Source organism: Neopelma chrysocephalum, unplaced genomic scaffold (genome assembly GCF_003984885.1).
Source record: "Neopelma chrysocephalum unplaced genomic scaffold, ASM398488v2 Primary Assembly neopelma1_23b, whole genome shotgun sequence".
Classification (NCBI taxonomy): domain Eukaryota; kingdom Metazoa; phylum Chordata; class Aves; order Passeriformes; family Pipridae; genus Neopelma; species Neopelma chrysocephalum.
In genome coordinates, this window is record NW_020897692.1 from 1614830 (window position 1) to 1632598 (window position 17769).

At 37.7% G+C, this 17769-nt stretch overlaps 1 protein-coding gene across 1 annotated transcript in view; it reads left to right on the plus strand.

The window, feature by feature from the left end:
- FBXL4 (F-box and leucine rich repeat protein 4) overlaps positions 1-11978 on the plus strand; it is a 54076-nt gene extending 42098 nt beyond the window's left edge. The window contains exon 8 of the mRNA XM_027694709.1: positions 5015-11978. Within this exon, the coding sequence (XP_027550510.1) occupies positions 5015-5178 (164 nt within the window). The 3' untranslated portion in view covers positions 5179-11978. The remainder of the gene's footprint in view (positions 1-5014) is intronic.
- The last annotated feature ends 5791 nt before the right edge of the window (positions 11979-17769 follow it).

Genomic DNA, 17769 nt, shown 5'->3' on the forward strand with positions numbered 1-17769 from the left:
TAATCTGACCAGTGGATGTTTAGGTTTGTAATCTGACCAGTGGATGTTTAGGATTGTACTTCATAAAGTAAACTGTTTAAAAAAAAAACATAAAACAACAGGTCATGGGTTAGGTCCATATCTGCTGTATTACAAGTTTGGAAGAGGAAGCATGATGTGTGTCACTGAGTACATGAGGATGTGCTTCTCTTGAAGTTTTAGTTCTGAGCTTTCTTTCACCTGTTACATACTAAGCTGCCTGCTTACAAGTATCATTTCCCTGTTGGCCCACATCTTTTCCACTGGCTGACATGGCATATTTCCACCCTGTGTTAGGATGATTCAGCTGTGATCATCTGGCAGTCTTGTAGTGATGCAGTACATCAGCCAGTGCTGTCAAAAGTTAAGTGGACACATCCAGACCTGTAGTTAAAAACTAGTCTTCAAACTGTGATATAGTGTTGAGAATGTGACGAATCAACCTGAACTGACAGTGCTGAAAGCTTTTCTTGCACATTGTATCAGCTGCTTATTTCTGTTGCTGTGGGGTTCCCAGCTGCTGTCAAGGGTGAAGAGTAAATCATATTAATCTTGCTCCCCAAAAGTTCCAACTGCTTCTGTCCTGCACCAAAAAGGTAATGAAAAATAGACACCCTTGTTACGGCAAAAATTCATGTATTCCTATCTACATGCCGACACCTCCCACACCTTCCTGAGCAACAGAAAACCCAACTGCCCCCTTGCCAGCTGTCAAAGTTTTCAGCTTTATCTTGAGAACATCAACACATAGTTAGTCAATTCAAACATGAAAATGTGTAGCATGTTAAAATTTTGAATTTGAGTTGTGTGGAATAGATTGGAAAAATTGTACAGATTAAAATGCTAGTCTGGTTGGTCTAGGGGAGGAAGGAAGAAAAGTAAGAACGTTTGAGGGAAGAGTGCTAGTTATTTTCAAGGTCTTTACTCTTAAATATTATTTGGTGTGTAGTAGTATCCCTTACCCTAGAAACTGGGGCTCTGGCAGTTTTTATAGTGCACAGCTCTCCTGAACAGCTCTAGAATTTGAAGACTTCAATATATGATAGATATAAATTAAATCATTTAGAAGTGCCTTTTACAAAGGTGATGCCAGAAAATTTTTTTTCAGAGAATTAACTGAACAGCAGAAGTAAATAGCAGATTTTAATATACTGATTATGTTTGTATTCTGAGAAATGGCTGATGAGTCCATGCAGGAGAAGTTGTAGTAAATAACAAAGGTCCAAAAGCCTCCAAACTCTAGAAGAAATGCACTACATAGGCAACTAGCAGGATACATTGTTCGTCTTTCAAAAGCAAGGGAAAATGTGCTATATTAAAATTCTGAAATGCTTTTGAATGGGCTTTTAAAATACATGCATGACTAACTGCACATTGTATAAATAAAAGTAAGATTACAGATGATTCCTTATCCTGAGGTGTGAATAACCAAGCCCCATGGATTGCTTTTAGATAAAGGTATTTCCTAACATAAAATTTTGAGAAGGAAAAAAAAACAACAAACAGGTACAGTAAAACATGCAATTTAGGATGACCTACTTAGTTGCAAATCTATCAAAAATCTTAGTCTTAGATGAAATGGTAGGAGAACTGTCGAAGTTCAGGTAGGAAGGAATGAAGAACATCCTACACAAAAAAATCTATGGCTAGGCATCTAGATCTAGCATTTTGTAGAAACACACGTTTGGATCTTGAAGCATAAAAACTGTGATGCATAAATGAGACTGGTTTTAGATGAAGGTGCTGATGTAGTAGCAATTTTAAGGCTTGGTGGAAAAAAGATAAGTAGCATAATGTGTTGTTCCTAGAGTCACATTTGGAATGGTAGAGCAGGTCCTTATGGTAGAACAGTGATACTGTGGTAAAGTTTATGGTCAAGTGAAGTGAATAAATAAAACATATTACAGAATTTCTGGGTAAAGCCTTAGGGGCTGTTTCATCAACCGCCAGACAGTTGTGATGACAGGGATCATATGATAAGGGAGTTAAAAATCACAATGATAATGACAACCGTGTCTGTGTAGATGAGGTAAAATTTGGGGCACAATAGCAAAGACTGTCTTTGGGTGATGTTCAATAATGTCTCAAAGCAGCCAATCTGAGCCTGACATAGAATAACTGAAGAGCACATTTAGATACCTCCTTGCTTATGCAGAAGAATACTGGAGACTACTGAAACCATATGACGTCTTTCTGGAAATGAATCCTATTCAGAGGAAATAGGAAGATGAACTCTAGAAAGCGAAACAAAATCTGAGTTAAGGCAGTATAAAATATTATGGAACCATTGCCTAAAGGTGAATGTTAAAACTGTATTTCAGCTATGGTAGAAGTTTATAGGTAAATTACTGAGGTTGGTAGATAGTCTGGATGTGAAGGATTGCTCAGAAAAAAGGCTATTGCAGGAGAACTGTTGTCTGTCCATTAGTGTTCGTGGCAGGGGGGGATCAAGAAAGCTGCTACATCAGTGCCATTCTTTCCAAAAGATTAGCTTAGAAAGCTGCCTTAAATTGGAATGCCAATATAGAAAGCTTTTGAACAAATCAATACATTGAACAATAATAAATTGTTAGGACTAAATGGTATTTATGAAAGGGTTCTAAATGAGCTCAAATACAGGGCTTTGGAAATCTTATTTCTGGTGTGTGATGTCACTTAAATCAGCCTCAGCACTAGAGTAATGCAGGGTTACAAATATGGCCCAACTTTCTGTAAAGGGTGCAGTTTAGGAGCTACAAAACAGTGGTATTGTCTTTTGCTCTATGTAAGGCAGTTGCAACCATAGGAAAGTCAGTCAGTGGACATGAGAAGGCCATTACCATATTTTGAAGCAGAGCTGCATCCCTGCAAGGATAGTATAGTTCTGCCTCTCCAGTCTCTCAGAATTCCTTGGAGTTCTTGGTGAACCTGAGCACTGCTCCAATCCATAGAGGATTGAATTTTCAAAAGCTTTAGCCAAGGTTGTGCTGCTTTTGTAACTTAGCTGTCTTCTTCTGGATTATGAGTGTTTCAGAGACAGCAGAGGACAAGAAGGTATTGTCTCTTTTCACAGTGAAGTTATATCACTACTGTGGTCACCAAGGGTCTGCACTGATCTGCTTATAAGTAAACCAGGCAAAGGGATGAATAATGCCAGAGGGCAACACACAGGTATTCAGGGTAGAAAAAGCTTAAACTGAAGAACTTAACACTGAAAAATGGCAGAATGATCTTGTGATTCTTATTAAACAAGTGATAAAACAGGAGAAAAACCATTCAATCCAGTGCGAAGTGGTTGCGTGAGGCAAAATAGTATTAAACTAAGCATATGGGGGACTGGGCTTATGTTAGCTACTGTTTTGTCGGAAACACATCCCCATGGATAACATCAGCTCATTGCCCAACATGATTCTAATGGGCATAGAGAAGATTAGGGTTTCTTAGGCAAGAAACAGAGAAAACACACTAAGACCTTATTATAAATTTGCTAACTTTGCACTCAGTGCACTGTATAGTTCTGGTCAGCCAGTTTCGAAAGCACTAAATTAGGACAGAAACAACACAACAGGAGTCATTTTGAGATGCGAGAGAGTCTGGAAAACAGACAGCCTTGAGGGAACAGATGTCCATGGGATTATGAGTCATATAGAAATAGCGAACTGAGAATGATCTCTCACTGCTTCTTTCATTGTCCCTTAATTATTGCAATTAATAGACTGGGGTTTTTGCTTGTTTGTTTAACATTATCTAGTTACACTGTGAAAGTTGTGAAGGGGCTGTAAGGATGAAGAAATTCAGAAAAGTAGTAGAATTCATGAAAGATAGCTTTAGAAAACCCTAAAATGATAATTTTTGGCAATCGAGAAGATTAACCAATGGAAAGCTACTTTAAAAATCTGCTTTTGCTTTTCTTTTTGCCATTTTTTTTTGCATGGGATGGGGGCAGGTGGGGAACATTATTGGCCCTGGCCCTAGGCAAGATCCTGGACTAGATGGCTTTTTGAGGTGCAGCTAGCTCAAGATGGAGCTGTGTAAGTTGAAGTGTCTACCAGCAGGTTTCAGCAGTAGTGTTGGATATATAAACGCTTTTTAGCAGGAGAGCTTGATGAGTGATTTAGCCCACTATAGACATCCAGACTAACTTCACTTGCCTAGAGTAATGTGCCTGGCTTCCAGCCATTCCTGTAAGGCATGAATCTCCTCTTCTTGATCCAGTGTACTGTCTGCCAGCTCTGTATGGAGTCCTGTATGGTGTAAGGAACCCCAAGGAGCACTGGCTACTGACTGATACCCCGGTGCCCAGTCAGCTGCATCCTGTGCTAAGCACCTTGGACTGTACTGACTGGATTTCCATCAGCTATAATGAGTGTGTGGGTACATGCTTATAAATGTCCATTTATTTGGTTTCTGACTGAATCCCATGCTTGATCTGACCCTGTGTGACACTTACGAGTTCATTCACTATGGTCTTGTCTTTAGCATGATTAAATAGTGTTTTTTCTTAGTGTACATATAGGTATGATCAATAATCTCTTGAACAATTGGCTCTGCATGTGTGTAATACCCACACTCACTCCAGAGCCCTGGGAGCCTTGCTGATGTGTTTGGAATTGGAGTAGCCCCCAATAGCTCATCTGCTGTGCTGGTCAGTGCAGTCAACAGGAGAGTCATGGGAGTACGAGTGTAGTGTTCTGTGTTGCTTGCTGCTAAAGCCCAGCGTCTGGTCACTGGGAGGTTTTGTGGCTTTGAGTACCTGGCTTCTGTAGTTAAAGATTCCCCTTGAAATTGTAAAGTTACCCCCCAATAGAAAATGATGGTTCCTTAAGGAGTTAAGAAAATACCATAGGCTTTTCAAAGGTAAAAGTTCTGCACAGTCTCTGAGAAGCTTTTAATTTGATAACGAATTGAAATAATCTAGATAAAAGTTGTGATATAGTAGCATTTTTCATGTCACAGTACTAACAGCTTTAAAACACTATTCTTGGTAACTTTACAATTCTGTTTTGTTTTTGAACAGGGACGAGGATGGTGAGCCCCGCATCTTTAAGAAAATTGCTGGAGTCTTGTAAAGATCTTTCTTTACTCGATGTGTCCTTCTGTTCGCAGATCGATAATAGAGTTGTGCTAGAACTGAATGCCAGCTTTCCTAATGTGTTCATAAAAAAGAGTTTCACCCAGTGACTCCCTACATATGCTGCTGTGGAACTCATTTGACAGAGTTGTTTCCTGTAAATTTGTGCTGACTTTTTTAAAGAAGAATACAAATCTGCTGTGAAATAGCGGAAACTATTAATTATCTATACAAATGGGTAAAATACATTAAAATGTATTCTGTTTCTTAAAGAGTTGATATTGTGCCTAAGAATTATTTTACTCTATGTTAATTGGTAACACTGCATGTTTTTAAATACCAGCCATATGTTTGGCTTTAATGAAAAGCAAATGAATGTCTTCTTAAATGTCCCTTCATAGAGTGTTACACACAATAAACTATGTTAATATCCAGGTGAAAGCAAACGTTCAATATTGAGCAGTAAGGAAAATATGGGTGCTTCCTTCTTATGTGTTTGTGTGTGTATATATAAATGTATACAGATGTATTTGTATATACATACACAGATATTGTAGCATTCTAGTTTGGCCTGCAGCATAAGATGCTGTGATCTGGCCTATAATTAGTTATTTGTTTTTAAAGCTGTTAAAGCTTGTATAGGAACAGATCAAAAAGGCACTTTGTCCTCTTCAATTGTTTGGCAGTGATCTGTATCTGTTACATTTTTCTCCCTTCCTCCACCTGAAATAGATGTAGTGATGTTTTACAGTCCAGCCTAAGCGACATAACAGATAAATGCAAGAACCTGAACCACCTGAACTTAGAGCAGAAGCAAAAGAGAAAATTGCCATCTGTTTCTTGGTATTGAGATAAAAAGTTTGAGCCAGGTACTTAGTGTTGTAGCTGGTAATGCGTAGAAAACTCCAGCGTAGTTTTCTTTTTCAGATTTCTGACATAGTCAAGACTTGATTTGTGATACATCTGGTTATTGTGCAGAGTACCATGAAAAGTAGAATTTAGGGTAATGCGTTAGCAACTGTCCCTTACACTGGCATCAAATTTACTATCAAGTGTGAAAACAAGCATCTTTGTTCAGTAAAACAGCAATGAAAATATAATGGGTTTGAAACGGGCAATGTTGATCTGGTGATTTTTTTAATCACCAAACCTTAGTGTTGGATTTGTTTTGTTTGGGGTTTTTTTGTTTTGTTTTTTGAAGAGATGGTAGCTCAAAGTACTATTGCACTCTCTCTTTAGCACTGCTTAGCCTCTGGAGAAGGAAAACTGTGTTGATGGACAGTTTCTGGAGGTTTCTTCCTTTTGCACTTTCTTGGATGAAGCTTTTCACTTCTTTTTTCTTTGAATAGCACTGCTAGAATATGTCACTATGTACAGCTTGAGTTTAGAATTTTACCTTTTTGGCCATTGTTGATGAATATGGACCATGAAATATAGCCTGTCATTTGATATTGGCTCTATTACCCTTGTATTGATGGCACTTATTACCTACTGGCCTAAGAAGAAAAATACTTTGTCTGGCAGAAGTACATTATTGTGCTGAAGATCAGTGGCAAAGAACACTTCATTCATGCAGTAAATAACCAAACTGCTACTAGAGGACTGCTATGAATCATTAAAAATCTGACAATCTCTCTGACTCCTGAATGACTGCTTTGATCTCTTTGTGCTGGTGCCAATACTTTATAAACCATGTCATGAAACAGCTACAGAACATTTATCTGATTTTATTGAAAGACCTGTTTCTTCAAATTTTTAAATTTTGCTGACTCTTTGGGGAATTCCAGATCCAAAGAAGGACATGCACAGTTGGCTTTTTGATTTTTTTTTTCCTCCCCACAGATGGCACTATGGGATTTCCAACTGGATTATACCATTCCATTTTTTTTCCTTTAGAAATCTAGGCCTTGTCAGAGAACTTTAGATTGATTTACTTTTTTTCCACACTGAAAGATGTCAATTTTGGTATGATTCTGTGTGAGACCTCATTTCTTTCAATTATGTTTGGGTTCATTTATTGTTCTTGGAACTTTTTAACTTTTTTTATCTATAAGTAATATATTTCATTGTAATTGAATATTAAATGTTATTATTCTAGTTATAGGAGAACACAGGTTCAGATAATGGGAGTTTACAAAGAACAGTGTTTCCAAACAAATGATTTTGTTGTAAAATTTCACTTCTCAGGGGTGCATCTGTGTTTATTTCCTTTTTTTCTGAAGAGATTCTTTTTTTTGTTTTTCACTGTAAATAGAATGGGGTGCGGGTGAAGTGATAGCCATTGTGCCTTCAAACTGGTCAACTTGGTGGATAATACAGTTTAAATTCTATGGCATCGATGAATCAAATAAGTGGTTTTGTAATCACGTATGTGTAAAGAATTTCATTCCCTGTTGCTTCTTATGTAGCATGAAGGAGGTTTAAATTGACATTTTGTTCATACTGAAGGATTTTCTATTGTTTATGTCACGTTGTTTTTTTTCAGGAATTCTCTATTGTCACTTGAAAGATAAATTGAAGTCAACTTTTTATTTGGACTGTTTAAAACGTAGCTTTTGCCAACATATAATTAATTCGAACAGCAGAGAAGTGATTGGGAGTGACTTCCATCTGTAGTTCTAGACTTCAACCTTCAATCACAGAGTAAGAAGCTCTTTTAGCTATGGCCTTATAAGTCCCAAGAAGTCTTCCAGCAAAGACAGGATAGACCAGACTTGAAATTTGTAGTACTTGTAGGATAAAGAAAACAACATGCTTTTAGACCTTCCTTATATGTCACAAAGAAGCAAGAACAGATCAGTCTTTTTAGTTCTGCTATTTTATACTTAAGTGGGTCTACCTATTTATACATATGTATACATAAATTATATGTATACATGCATATGTTCATGTGTATATATGAATTTTTTGGATGTGTGTACATACTTAAACATATATGTATAAATCTCAAAGTTTGTCATTTAGGAATTACTTTTGTGAAGTGTAATAGCAAAAAATGTTTCATAGCAATTCTACTTTCAACTGTTGTTTTACTGTACCTGGAGACTGAGTTCCTCTCCACCCATGCAGCAGAAAAAGCCTGAACGAGAGATGTGCTGGATTTCCTATGTTGCTTTGCCAAAGTGCCTTTTGGTTTGTCTACACATGAAAGGTATTACAGGGTATGAAGAGTGTGAATGCAAAGTCCGGTAACTACTGTGGACTGTCTCCTTGTGAAGCAGTCATATAGCAGGAAATTTATATTCTAGTTTCATTTAATCCAAAATGAATGATTGCAATTCCTCCATTGGAGGAATTTAATTATTCTTGAATTGTATCGTCATCTCCATCACTAGACCATCCTTCAGTCACATTATCTAAATTTTGCTTTTAAGGATATTCCTTTTGTTTAATCTTGTCCTTTGATCTCGTCTGTCTTTCTGAAGCTTTGTAAAAGATGTGCTTTGGCAACCAGTGTTAAAAAAACATGGCTAACATGTCCGGAAAAAGAGGTTTGCTCTGAACTGCTCCTGCTCTCACACTAGAAGGGGGCTTCCATACCACCTATGAAATTGATGTGGGATGGCATGTAGGTAAATACGTAATTCCTTTGGTAATTTTAAAAACTAATACGTATGATACCTTTATCATTTAAAGCCTCTTCTCTTCAAGGTTTCAATTCAATAGTGTACTTACTTGTATTCATAATTCGGAGTTGCCTGGCTAGATAGCTCTATTGAAATGGATGGGATTTCTGTTCTTTAAATTATACACCTGATTAAGTACATTAGTGAGCACGACTTATATAGAACAGTTTTGCATAGAAGTTTGGATCTTATAATCCCCATGTACTTGAAGGTCCAAATTGCAGACCGGAAAAACCCCAAAACCAACCAACTAACAGAAACCACTAAAAAATTAGTATTTTCTGTCTGATTCTTTCCTTAGAGCTCATTTGCTAACTTTTCCAGATACAGGATGTCCAGTAATCATGGTACCTGGTGAGTAGAATTCATCTCACTGAATGTTAGCTCTCTTAAAGTTAGGCATCTCCTTTGTGGGAGGAATTTGGGCACCTCTAGAGAGTTATTAATCTCCTCCTAAGATAGATATTTAAGGAAAGTAGAATGAATCATGTTCTGGAGAGCCTCTCTGGAGACTGTGGAATCTGTAATTTAGCTCAGGTCAGATACTAAACTGAGATTAATTCTATCCAGTGCTGTACTACCTGTCTTGAAAAACAAGACTGAAACAACATCCATCCCCAAACTTTAAAATCTTTCAAATTCCATCCAGAAAGAAACAAATTAAAGAAATTCTGACAACTTGAGAAGTTTCTAAAAGCTAGGATCTTCTTCTGCCCCTTGCCAATGCCTGTGGTATGTCTTTTGGGGGTTTTTTGTCAGGTTTTGGGGTGGTTTTTTTTTTTTAGAAATGCATCCCCTTTCCCACTTCTGAAATCTCATGTACCCAACTGTGTATATGTATAGTTCCGTAAATGCATGAAAGTAACAGGCAAATGTAATTGGTATATTGCCACTATTTTGATAATCTTCCATATTGCTATAATTAAAACTGAGTAGTTTATTTGCTCTACTGTCATCAGAAATGTTACCCACTGTGCATTTGCAAAACTTGTGTGTAGAGTCCTGCTTCTTACTGTGTGTACTTATTGCGTCTTATGGGATATATTTCCCATTTACATCTGCAGGACTATTACATTTTAAAAAAACTAGATAAAATGTAGCATTTTATTATGAGGACTATGGGAGCGACTTTATATATATTGATTTATATGTTCGTTATTAATCGTTCACAATGATTCCATAAGTTGTAGCTTTGAAATTACTTAGAAAATCCTGGTTTAGTGCATCTGAATTTGCTGTGTTAGACACAGTCAACATTCTTTCCCAAATGAAGGCATTTGTCCTTCACTGAGATGACGATTTCTGTGATTTTTAGATTTCTGACTTGAAAATGAAATGCCAGAAGGTGCTCTTTATTAAATATTACCAGGCATGGGACAAATTGTGGTAACTGACATCAGGAAGGGATGAGAAATGAGTCTCGTGTATTACAGAGCCTCATGAGCTTCAAAGAAGGTGTCTCTTTTTAAGAAGTTTCAGCCTCTGTACTAGCAGGCAGTGGTGAGATTTTCCTTTTTAGCTAAATGGACTAGGCAGTATTACTTTTGATGGAGTTATATAGCGATAGTTTCTCCCTGTCTTGTTTTCATTTAAGAATGATACATGGCACAGTTAGGACAGATGTCCTAAATTGAAAGGGATCCATTGTGAGGAATGAAGTTTTTCTCTTGCATGTTTTGTTCACCTTTTCTAAAAATAAACAAATAAAAATACCCTCAACTATTAGAAAACTCATGTTCATTGGTTACTGAAGTGATGCAAATGTCAAGAAAGTTGAGAAAAGAAAGAAAGGGGACTCATCCAGATTTTTCTGGAAACTAGTGGAAGGGTGGCCAGAGCTATTTATAGATGTGAGGAAAGTAAGTGCCTTGCTCCAGATCAGCTGTTATCTTTCCCAGAAACGTAGCTTCCCACATAATATCACATGCTCATACTTTTAAGTCAAGATCTAGCATTTAGAGGCTCTTACATTGACCTTTCATGTACATATTTGTGCAGTAATTAATGATGTCTCTTCATTTCATTTTTATGAACTACATAAAAATATTTTTCTTTGCCTACGACTGCCCAGCCACATTTTTTGTTAAAATCTGAAATTATTTTGTGCATTTACACTCAGGTGCTTAATTGCTTAGGTTCTTTGCAATTGGTCCTTTTCTGAGGACAAATAAACTGCATTTTGGAGGAAAAAATGTTAAAGTGAAGGCTCTAAAGAAGAGAAGGCCCAGGGGAAATCTGATCAGTGTGTGGGAATACCTGTGGAGGGCGGGGAATGAAAAAGCGACAGCCAGATTCTTCTCAGTGATGCCTGTGGAAAGGACAAGAGGCAATGGGCACAAACTGAAATACAGGAGGCTCTAACTTAACACAAGATGACACATTTTATAGTAAGGGTGACCAGGCCTTGGCACACGTTGCCCACAGAGGTTGTGGAATCTCCATCCTTGGAGATACTCATCATCCTGGGCAACTGACTATAGGTGGCCCTGCTTGAGCAGTTGGAGGCTGGACTAGTTGACCTCCAGAGGTCTCTTTCCAACCCCATCCATTCTGTCATTCTGTGATTTGAGACATGCCCTGTGGTTGTTTTGTTTACTTCAGTGTACTGATTGCAGAAGAAGAAGGGAGGGGAGAAAAGGAAGAATAGATATCTTAAGGAACTTGTGATGTTGAGAACAGCCACAAGAATCTTCTTAATTTCCTTTTTTGTTATTTTAAGACAACATTTTTCATGGTTTAAGGAAAAGCTAAATGTGACTTATTGAAGTAAAATTTTGGTATCGTTTTCAACATACAGTTCTGTAACGTACAAAACACACAATTAGTTTACAGGAGTGTGATCACTCCAAAGTCTGAAAGCTACACCAGGGAGTAAGATAAATAACCCTATTCTTGGGTACTGACAATAGTTTCTGTTTAGAAACTGAGTTTATGCAATAACATTAGGAACAGTTTAGTTTTAATATCTTTAGTGTTTGTTTACATAAATCTTACACATGGTTTAGATGCCAGTTATTCCTGCTTATTCTATTGCGAACTGAGTACAGTAGTTAACTGTTCGTGGTGTTAAACATGAACGTTTGAATTCAGGTGAAAAAGAGGACCAAGTTTATAAAATACTGAACTGTCTGAGCATTTTAGGGAGATAGAGGGTATAATTGTGGTGAATTCCCATCTTTTGTGTATTTATTTATTATTTTACCATTGGCAAGAGCGGCTGGGTAGTACAGCCCTCTACTCACCATGAGGAGATGGGTTCCTTTTGTCAGACCTTGGTTGCTCTAGATTTATCTTCTTCATGGCAGTGCCACAGATTTCTGCACATATACACTGTTCTGAAAGTAATAGAGATGAATTAAAAATACCTGGTTTGGTTATGATTTGGAAACTAATGGCTAGTCTATGCTTGAAGTTATTGTGGAATAGTTACTAAAAGTGAATTAAAACAGGGGGACCTTGCACCTTCTGATTTAACTTTTGCATACAGACAATTACAGTTGCCCCTGAGCCATCTTAGAGAAATCCGTATGATGGTGATCATTCTGGATCTACCTAGTGAGCATAAAGCCACTGCAGCTCTTCAGCATCTTATGGTGTTTTGCATTCATATCCTTACCAGGCAGATAATGGAATTGGGGGTTGTGGAGATTGGCCTAATGTTTGTAAGTGAGGTGCCTGAATTGCCTCGGGAAATTTCCTGCTCATATTTATTTCTATGTGTGAATGAGAAGGAATGGCATCTCCAGACCTTCAAATTTAAATACCTAAACCCAGCACCTGTATTAATTTGAAAATAGTAGGTCTCTCCCTGCTCCCTATCAATTAACCAGCAACAAAATACTTGCATTATATTTTTGATTTAATAGTATGCTCCATTTTCTGCCACAGCAATAGGAGTTTGAGTAATGTAACAAGAAACTCCTACTGGGTTACCTTTTAAAGACTGATTTCTATAAAAGGTGAAAGAGCAGCAATAGAGGGAATAGTTCTGGACACTGTAAATAGCTGTGCTGTGCATGCTATGCCAGTAAGCACCAGAAGCAAATTATGCCTTTCTGTAGTAAGTTGAGAAGGACAAAAGGGATAATTGCCTCTAAGCACATTTTCTGTAGCTGAAGGATATTTATATAATTGAATTTTAAATATCCAGAGTAGGTACTAAAGTTAGGAAACTGATATCCTGATCTGAATTACCCTGTAGAAGAACCTATCTACCTAGTGACAAGACCCTAGGAGACTAATCTTAAACTGAGGTCTTGAATTGACCTCTGGAGAAGCAGAGGTTTATGTAGACGATATAAAATTTCTGTTGGAAGCTAGTATGAGTGGATTCAGAGTAAGAGGTTGCTTACCTTTCAGTGCTCCCAATTAGTCCTCTAGCTTCACTTGCTTCCACCAAAGGCCACAACTTTCTTTGCTCTGGTTGTTGAACTGTGTCTGATTGCTCCCTACAAAATATCTTGGCTAAAACTAGAAAACCTTTTTTTTCTAGTAGTTGTTTCCGTCCCCACACCCCCCAATTTGGGTAATTAAGCCAGCCGAAGCAAAGGGGCATTTATCTTCAATTAAAAGAATAACAAGCAGTATGTTGGTTATGCAAATATTTTAATTCAAATTAGCATAAATGAGGATAGCCACTCTTCATCATGATCCAAAGCTTCTTAACTTTTACATAGTTCCTCTCAGTACCGTGCCACAAAAATGTCCAAAGGGAGGTTGTTCATTTGCACCTCATGATAGTGGTTTGAGCCCTAAAGTATAAAACGCTACTGTGAATATATGAGAACATGCAGATCCTAACTGGCTTCAATAAATTCCCTAACAAAAGTCCTTTGAGAAACAGGTGAGGTTTAGATTAGAAAGGCTAACAAGAGCATATTTAAAGTATGGTGAAGGCTGTGATTAGTAAAACCAAGCAGGAGGTTTGTAAACCCAAAGGTGTCTGTGCATATGCAGACATAGCCCGGGCATGGATACCAGGCTCCTCATTTGAATGCCTTTGACTCATGTTTCTGTGGTATAAGGTAGGGGTTTACTTGAACACATACATACACAAAACAGAGATGTTAACCGTATATTTATGAAGGATTTAAATTATTATGGAGAAATTATCTAATGCCTTATATTGCTAACTCAAAGATACTTTCTTTTTATCTTAAAAAAAGTTATCCAATGATTTCAATTTAGTAAATTAAGTCTGTTTTTCTTCTGATATGTTGGATCATTTAAAATGTTGTAATACTGTATTGTGCAGTTTTATTCCATTACTGCCTGTATAAAGAAGTTGAAATTAATGTCCTCACTGAGTTGTCAGTGTCTGCTAATTCAGAGATGACAGAAAAGTGTTAAAATATATTCAATCTATAATAGTTATCTTGCTTTGCACTTAATTTGTTTCCCTTTTACAGTATTGCAAAATGCCAAATGTACATAAAATAATGAATAAATAAAACAAAAATAAATTATTTGTCTAAATTCATTGACCTTTTGTGCATTCATTTTAAAAACCCTGACAAAATAAAATACAATATGATGCATTCAGAGGAGCAGTTCGGTCATATTTTTATCTCTGTTCATTTTGAAATAAGCCACCCTGGATGTTTTTCAATACAAATTCGTGAGCTAGCTTTTTTAAATTTTTATTATTAAAAAAGTTTATTATTGTTTAATATATAGCTAATGAAAGCGCATTACACAAGGCACATTATACAAAATAGATGTTTTGCTGGCTGAAACTGTTTGTGGTCTAGGTACAGAGCAAGAGACAACAGATGTATATAGACAGATGGGATATAAAGCGGAATATGAAGATTACAATGTACCAGGAGAGACCTCCAAGAAAAATATAATGGTTGAATTTCTTTCAAGAATAATTTCCTACTCTAGCACAAATTTTGTTACCATAAGGTATTTCTTAAACCCTTTAATTATATGGGTAGTGGTACACTTGCTTTTAAATGTTGTGGAACTTAATATGTTAAACTTGGAATTTAGCAAAGATGTTAAGAATTCTGCAGCTTTGAAAATGGGAACCAGAAGAGGACAGGTTATCAATTGGACTCCACTTGTCAAGAGCAACCCAAGTATTGAATTGAAAATGAGCAACTGCTTTGCTAGACTTTGTCCTTCTTTTTTTGCTGAATTATCTGAAGTGTTTTTATTGGTTCCAAAATTGATGCTGGTTTAATCAGTGCCCATTTTCTTCTAGACAAATTTTACAAATGTTAGATTTGGCTGGTACTGTTAATTGTTCAAGACAATTAACTAAAACAAATATAGACCTTTGAGTTGTTTTCTTATGTCTCTAAAGAAACTTTTAATAAGACTTTTAATCTCCAACACCTCCCAAAGTGTTCAGCTTTTGTAGCACAGCTTTGCCTCAGGCCAGTATCATTCCGAATGTGCTAAAACCAACTTACAGCTGGTGTCTTCTAGCACCAACTTACAGCTGCTGATGCTTCTGATTATCCAGAAGTGTAAGGATGAGACTGGACCTGGCTTCTGTGCATCTTGGACAAAATGCAGCTGACTTTTGACACATGCTAAGTACAGTTTTTGGACAGCCCTGTGCCTGACCAATACCTGTTTCACAGTGTGGAAGATTCACACAAAAATCTGAAGCATGTCAGGTGTCTGTCTTCCTCTGTGTGGCACTTCTGATAATGCAAACAGTTCAAAAACACAGATAAAGCCAGATTTCAAATTATTTCTGTATTTCCAGACTTTAATGCCTGAGAGCCTGTAATGCATTTTATTACATTACTATTTGGCAGGTGTGCATTATTTGGGCAAGTGAAAGCAGTTACATGTTCTCCATACTCGTATACTTGTTATATGTCCAGATGGATGGGGTGAAGCTTAGTGTTGTGAAAACATTCAAAAATGCAAACTCGCCTCTGTTACTTTACAGTGCCATTGGCAATCTTGATTGAAATTTAAAACAGAATGCTGTAGATCTGATACCATGCATGCTGCAATTGTTTATTCACTGGTAAAATCAAATGTCATTATATACAATGTAGGCATTTATTATTTCAAACAGATTTTAACATAATGCTTTCCCTCACAGTTTTGTAGAGCTAGAAATAAAAATGCCCTGACGCAGTGATCAGGCAGTTTTGAACTGCCAGATATCTTCAGGAGTTAAAATAAGTGCAGCAGCATTTTTGTAACAAGGTCATGTCCATCCCTCTGGATGCAAAGGCACAAACAATTTAAGTTCAAACTTCAGACCAATAGATTTCTAGGTGCAGGTGAACCCCAGTAATATAGTCTGCATAGTTTCTTTGTGAAAAGGATAAATCATGCTTAGATTTAGCCTTGTTAACCGGCTACAAGCTCAGGGCTCAAACAAAGTCCACTACAGGTGAAATATTTTTTAAAAAATCAGAAAATAGACATTAATATTTAAAAACTGCACTGAATGTGACAGAAAGATGTGATTGTCAATCCACATGTTATCTTTTCTATTACCAGTATCCAATAATAAATGTTAACAGTTTGGGCAGCTGTTAGTTTAGCACAGGAGGTCTCTCATAGAAGGGTCGAGAAGGAAACTATTGCATTTGGGATGAACAGTGTGTCCTTATCCCAGACTCTCTGGTCATTGCTGACTTTGACCTTAACTAGGTGTTTGGCACCTATAAATAATGGGGCTTCCCCTTGCCTATGACAGCCTGTGGCTGTTCAGGCTGTGTGTTTAGGACTAGTAGGAGCCTCCTGCATCTAATCTTATTTGACCTGGTAAGTGTTAGGTCCAAGTCTGGCAGTAGAGCAGTGCTAGGATGTGGGAAGCCTTGGATTCAGGCCAAAGGGAATTAACTGAAGGTGTAGCTGAGGCTTAGCTGCCAGGTTATGTGTTGATTCTCAGGGTGAGCCCTCTTCTGCCCTTTCACTGGAGATGTGGTGGCAGGAGTGCAGGAGTCAAGGTGCTGGGCCAGGCAGGGAAGATTGATTTCAGCCTTGTGGGTAAAGTGTGTGGAAGTGAAAGGGAGTGAAATCTGATCTACCTCTATAGATATAAAACCTGAAGTGCCCTTGCTGCTGCTGTGTGTGGGCCTGTATTTCTGAATGGTCAGCTGGAAAGGGGTCAGCACCGAAGCCGAAGGGACCAGAGGCCCCTCTGCAGGTCCTCTGAAACACTTACCTCCCTTGGTTGGCTACACAAGGCATGTGGACAGGCTAGGTTGTCCATCCTCTTTCTTGCACAATTCAAAGAGCCAGACATGCACGATTTTAATGAGGGACTGCTTTTAAGTTAAAGGCCTTGATTCTTCCTAAAATTAAAATCTTCTGGTTTGGGATATGAATTATAGACTGAGGGTGTATGCAAAATGAGTATGCAAGAGGGCAATGTTCTCCAGCTCCTTAGACCTGTTAGCAAATAAATCAATCCTGACTTATCTGCTGGTTTAGGAAAGGTGCCTGGAACAAAGCCAGCTTTTTCGTTTAGAGGCAGAACCTTTGTCATGGCTTTCTGCCACAAAACTATCTCCACGGGTTGGATGGACACAGGCTTTGTCTGTAGCTAGAGGTGTAGCCACTGCTTACCTTTCCAGTTCCAGCCATAGCATAGCATCTCATTTCTGTTATCTGAACAGGTCCAGCATTGATGTTCAGCTGGAAAACAGGTTATTTTCTCTCATGTCTGCTCAGTGCTACAGTATTGCCTGTCTGTAGTGTGATTAGCTCTGTGCAGAATGCTTATTTCTTCCTAAAACTTAATCTGTCTTGGGTGTTTTGTTTTGTTTTGTTTCAGCTCAATTTGCTTATTGAGTTAACAAGAGACTCTGAGATCGTGATATGTCACTTATCAGTTTTCAGTGCAATGAAGTCTGCTGTAGCAGAATGTCTGAATGGCTTGGGTTCTTGATATTCACAATATTTTAACATTTTCATCACCTACATACACAGCGTGGCAAGTGGTAATTACAAAACCAGCAGCACTGAAATAAACACAAGACATAAAACCTGTATGGTCTTACCAGCCCATGCTGCTGCGGGGGCCTGGGTCCCACACAGCTGAACCCCTGACAGCTGCCAGGCGGCTTGAGGAGGGTGTCACGGTGTTGGGTG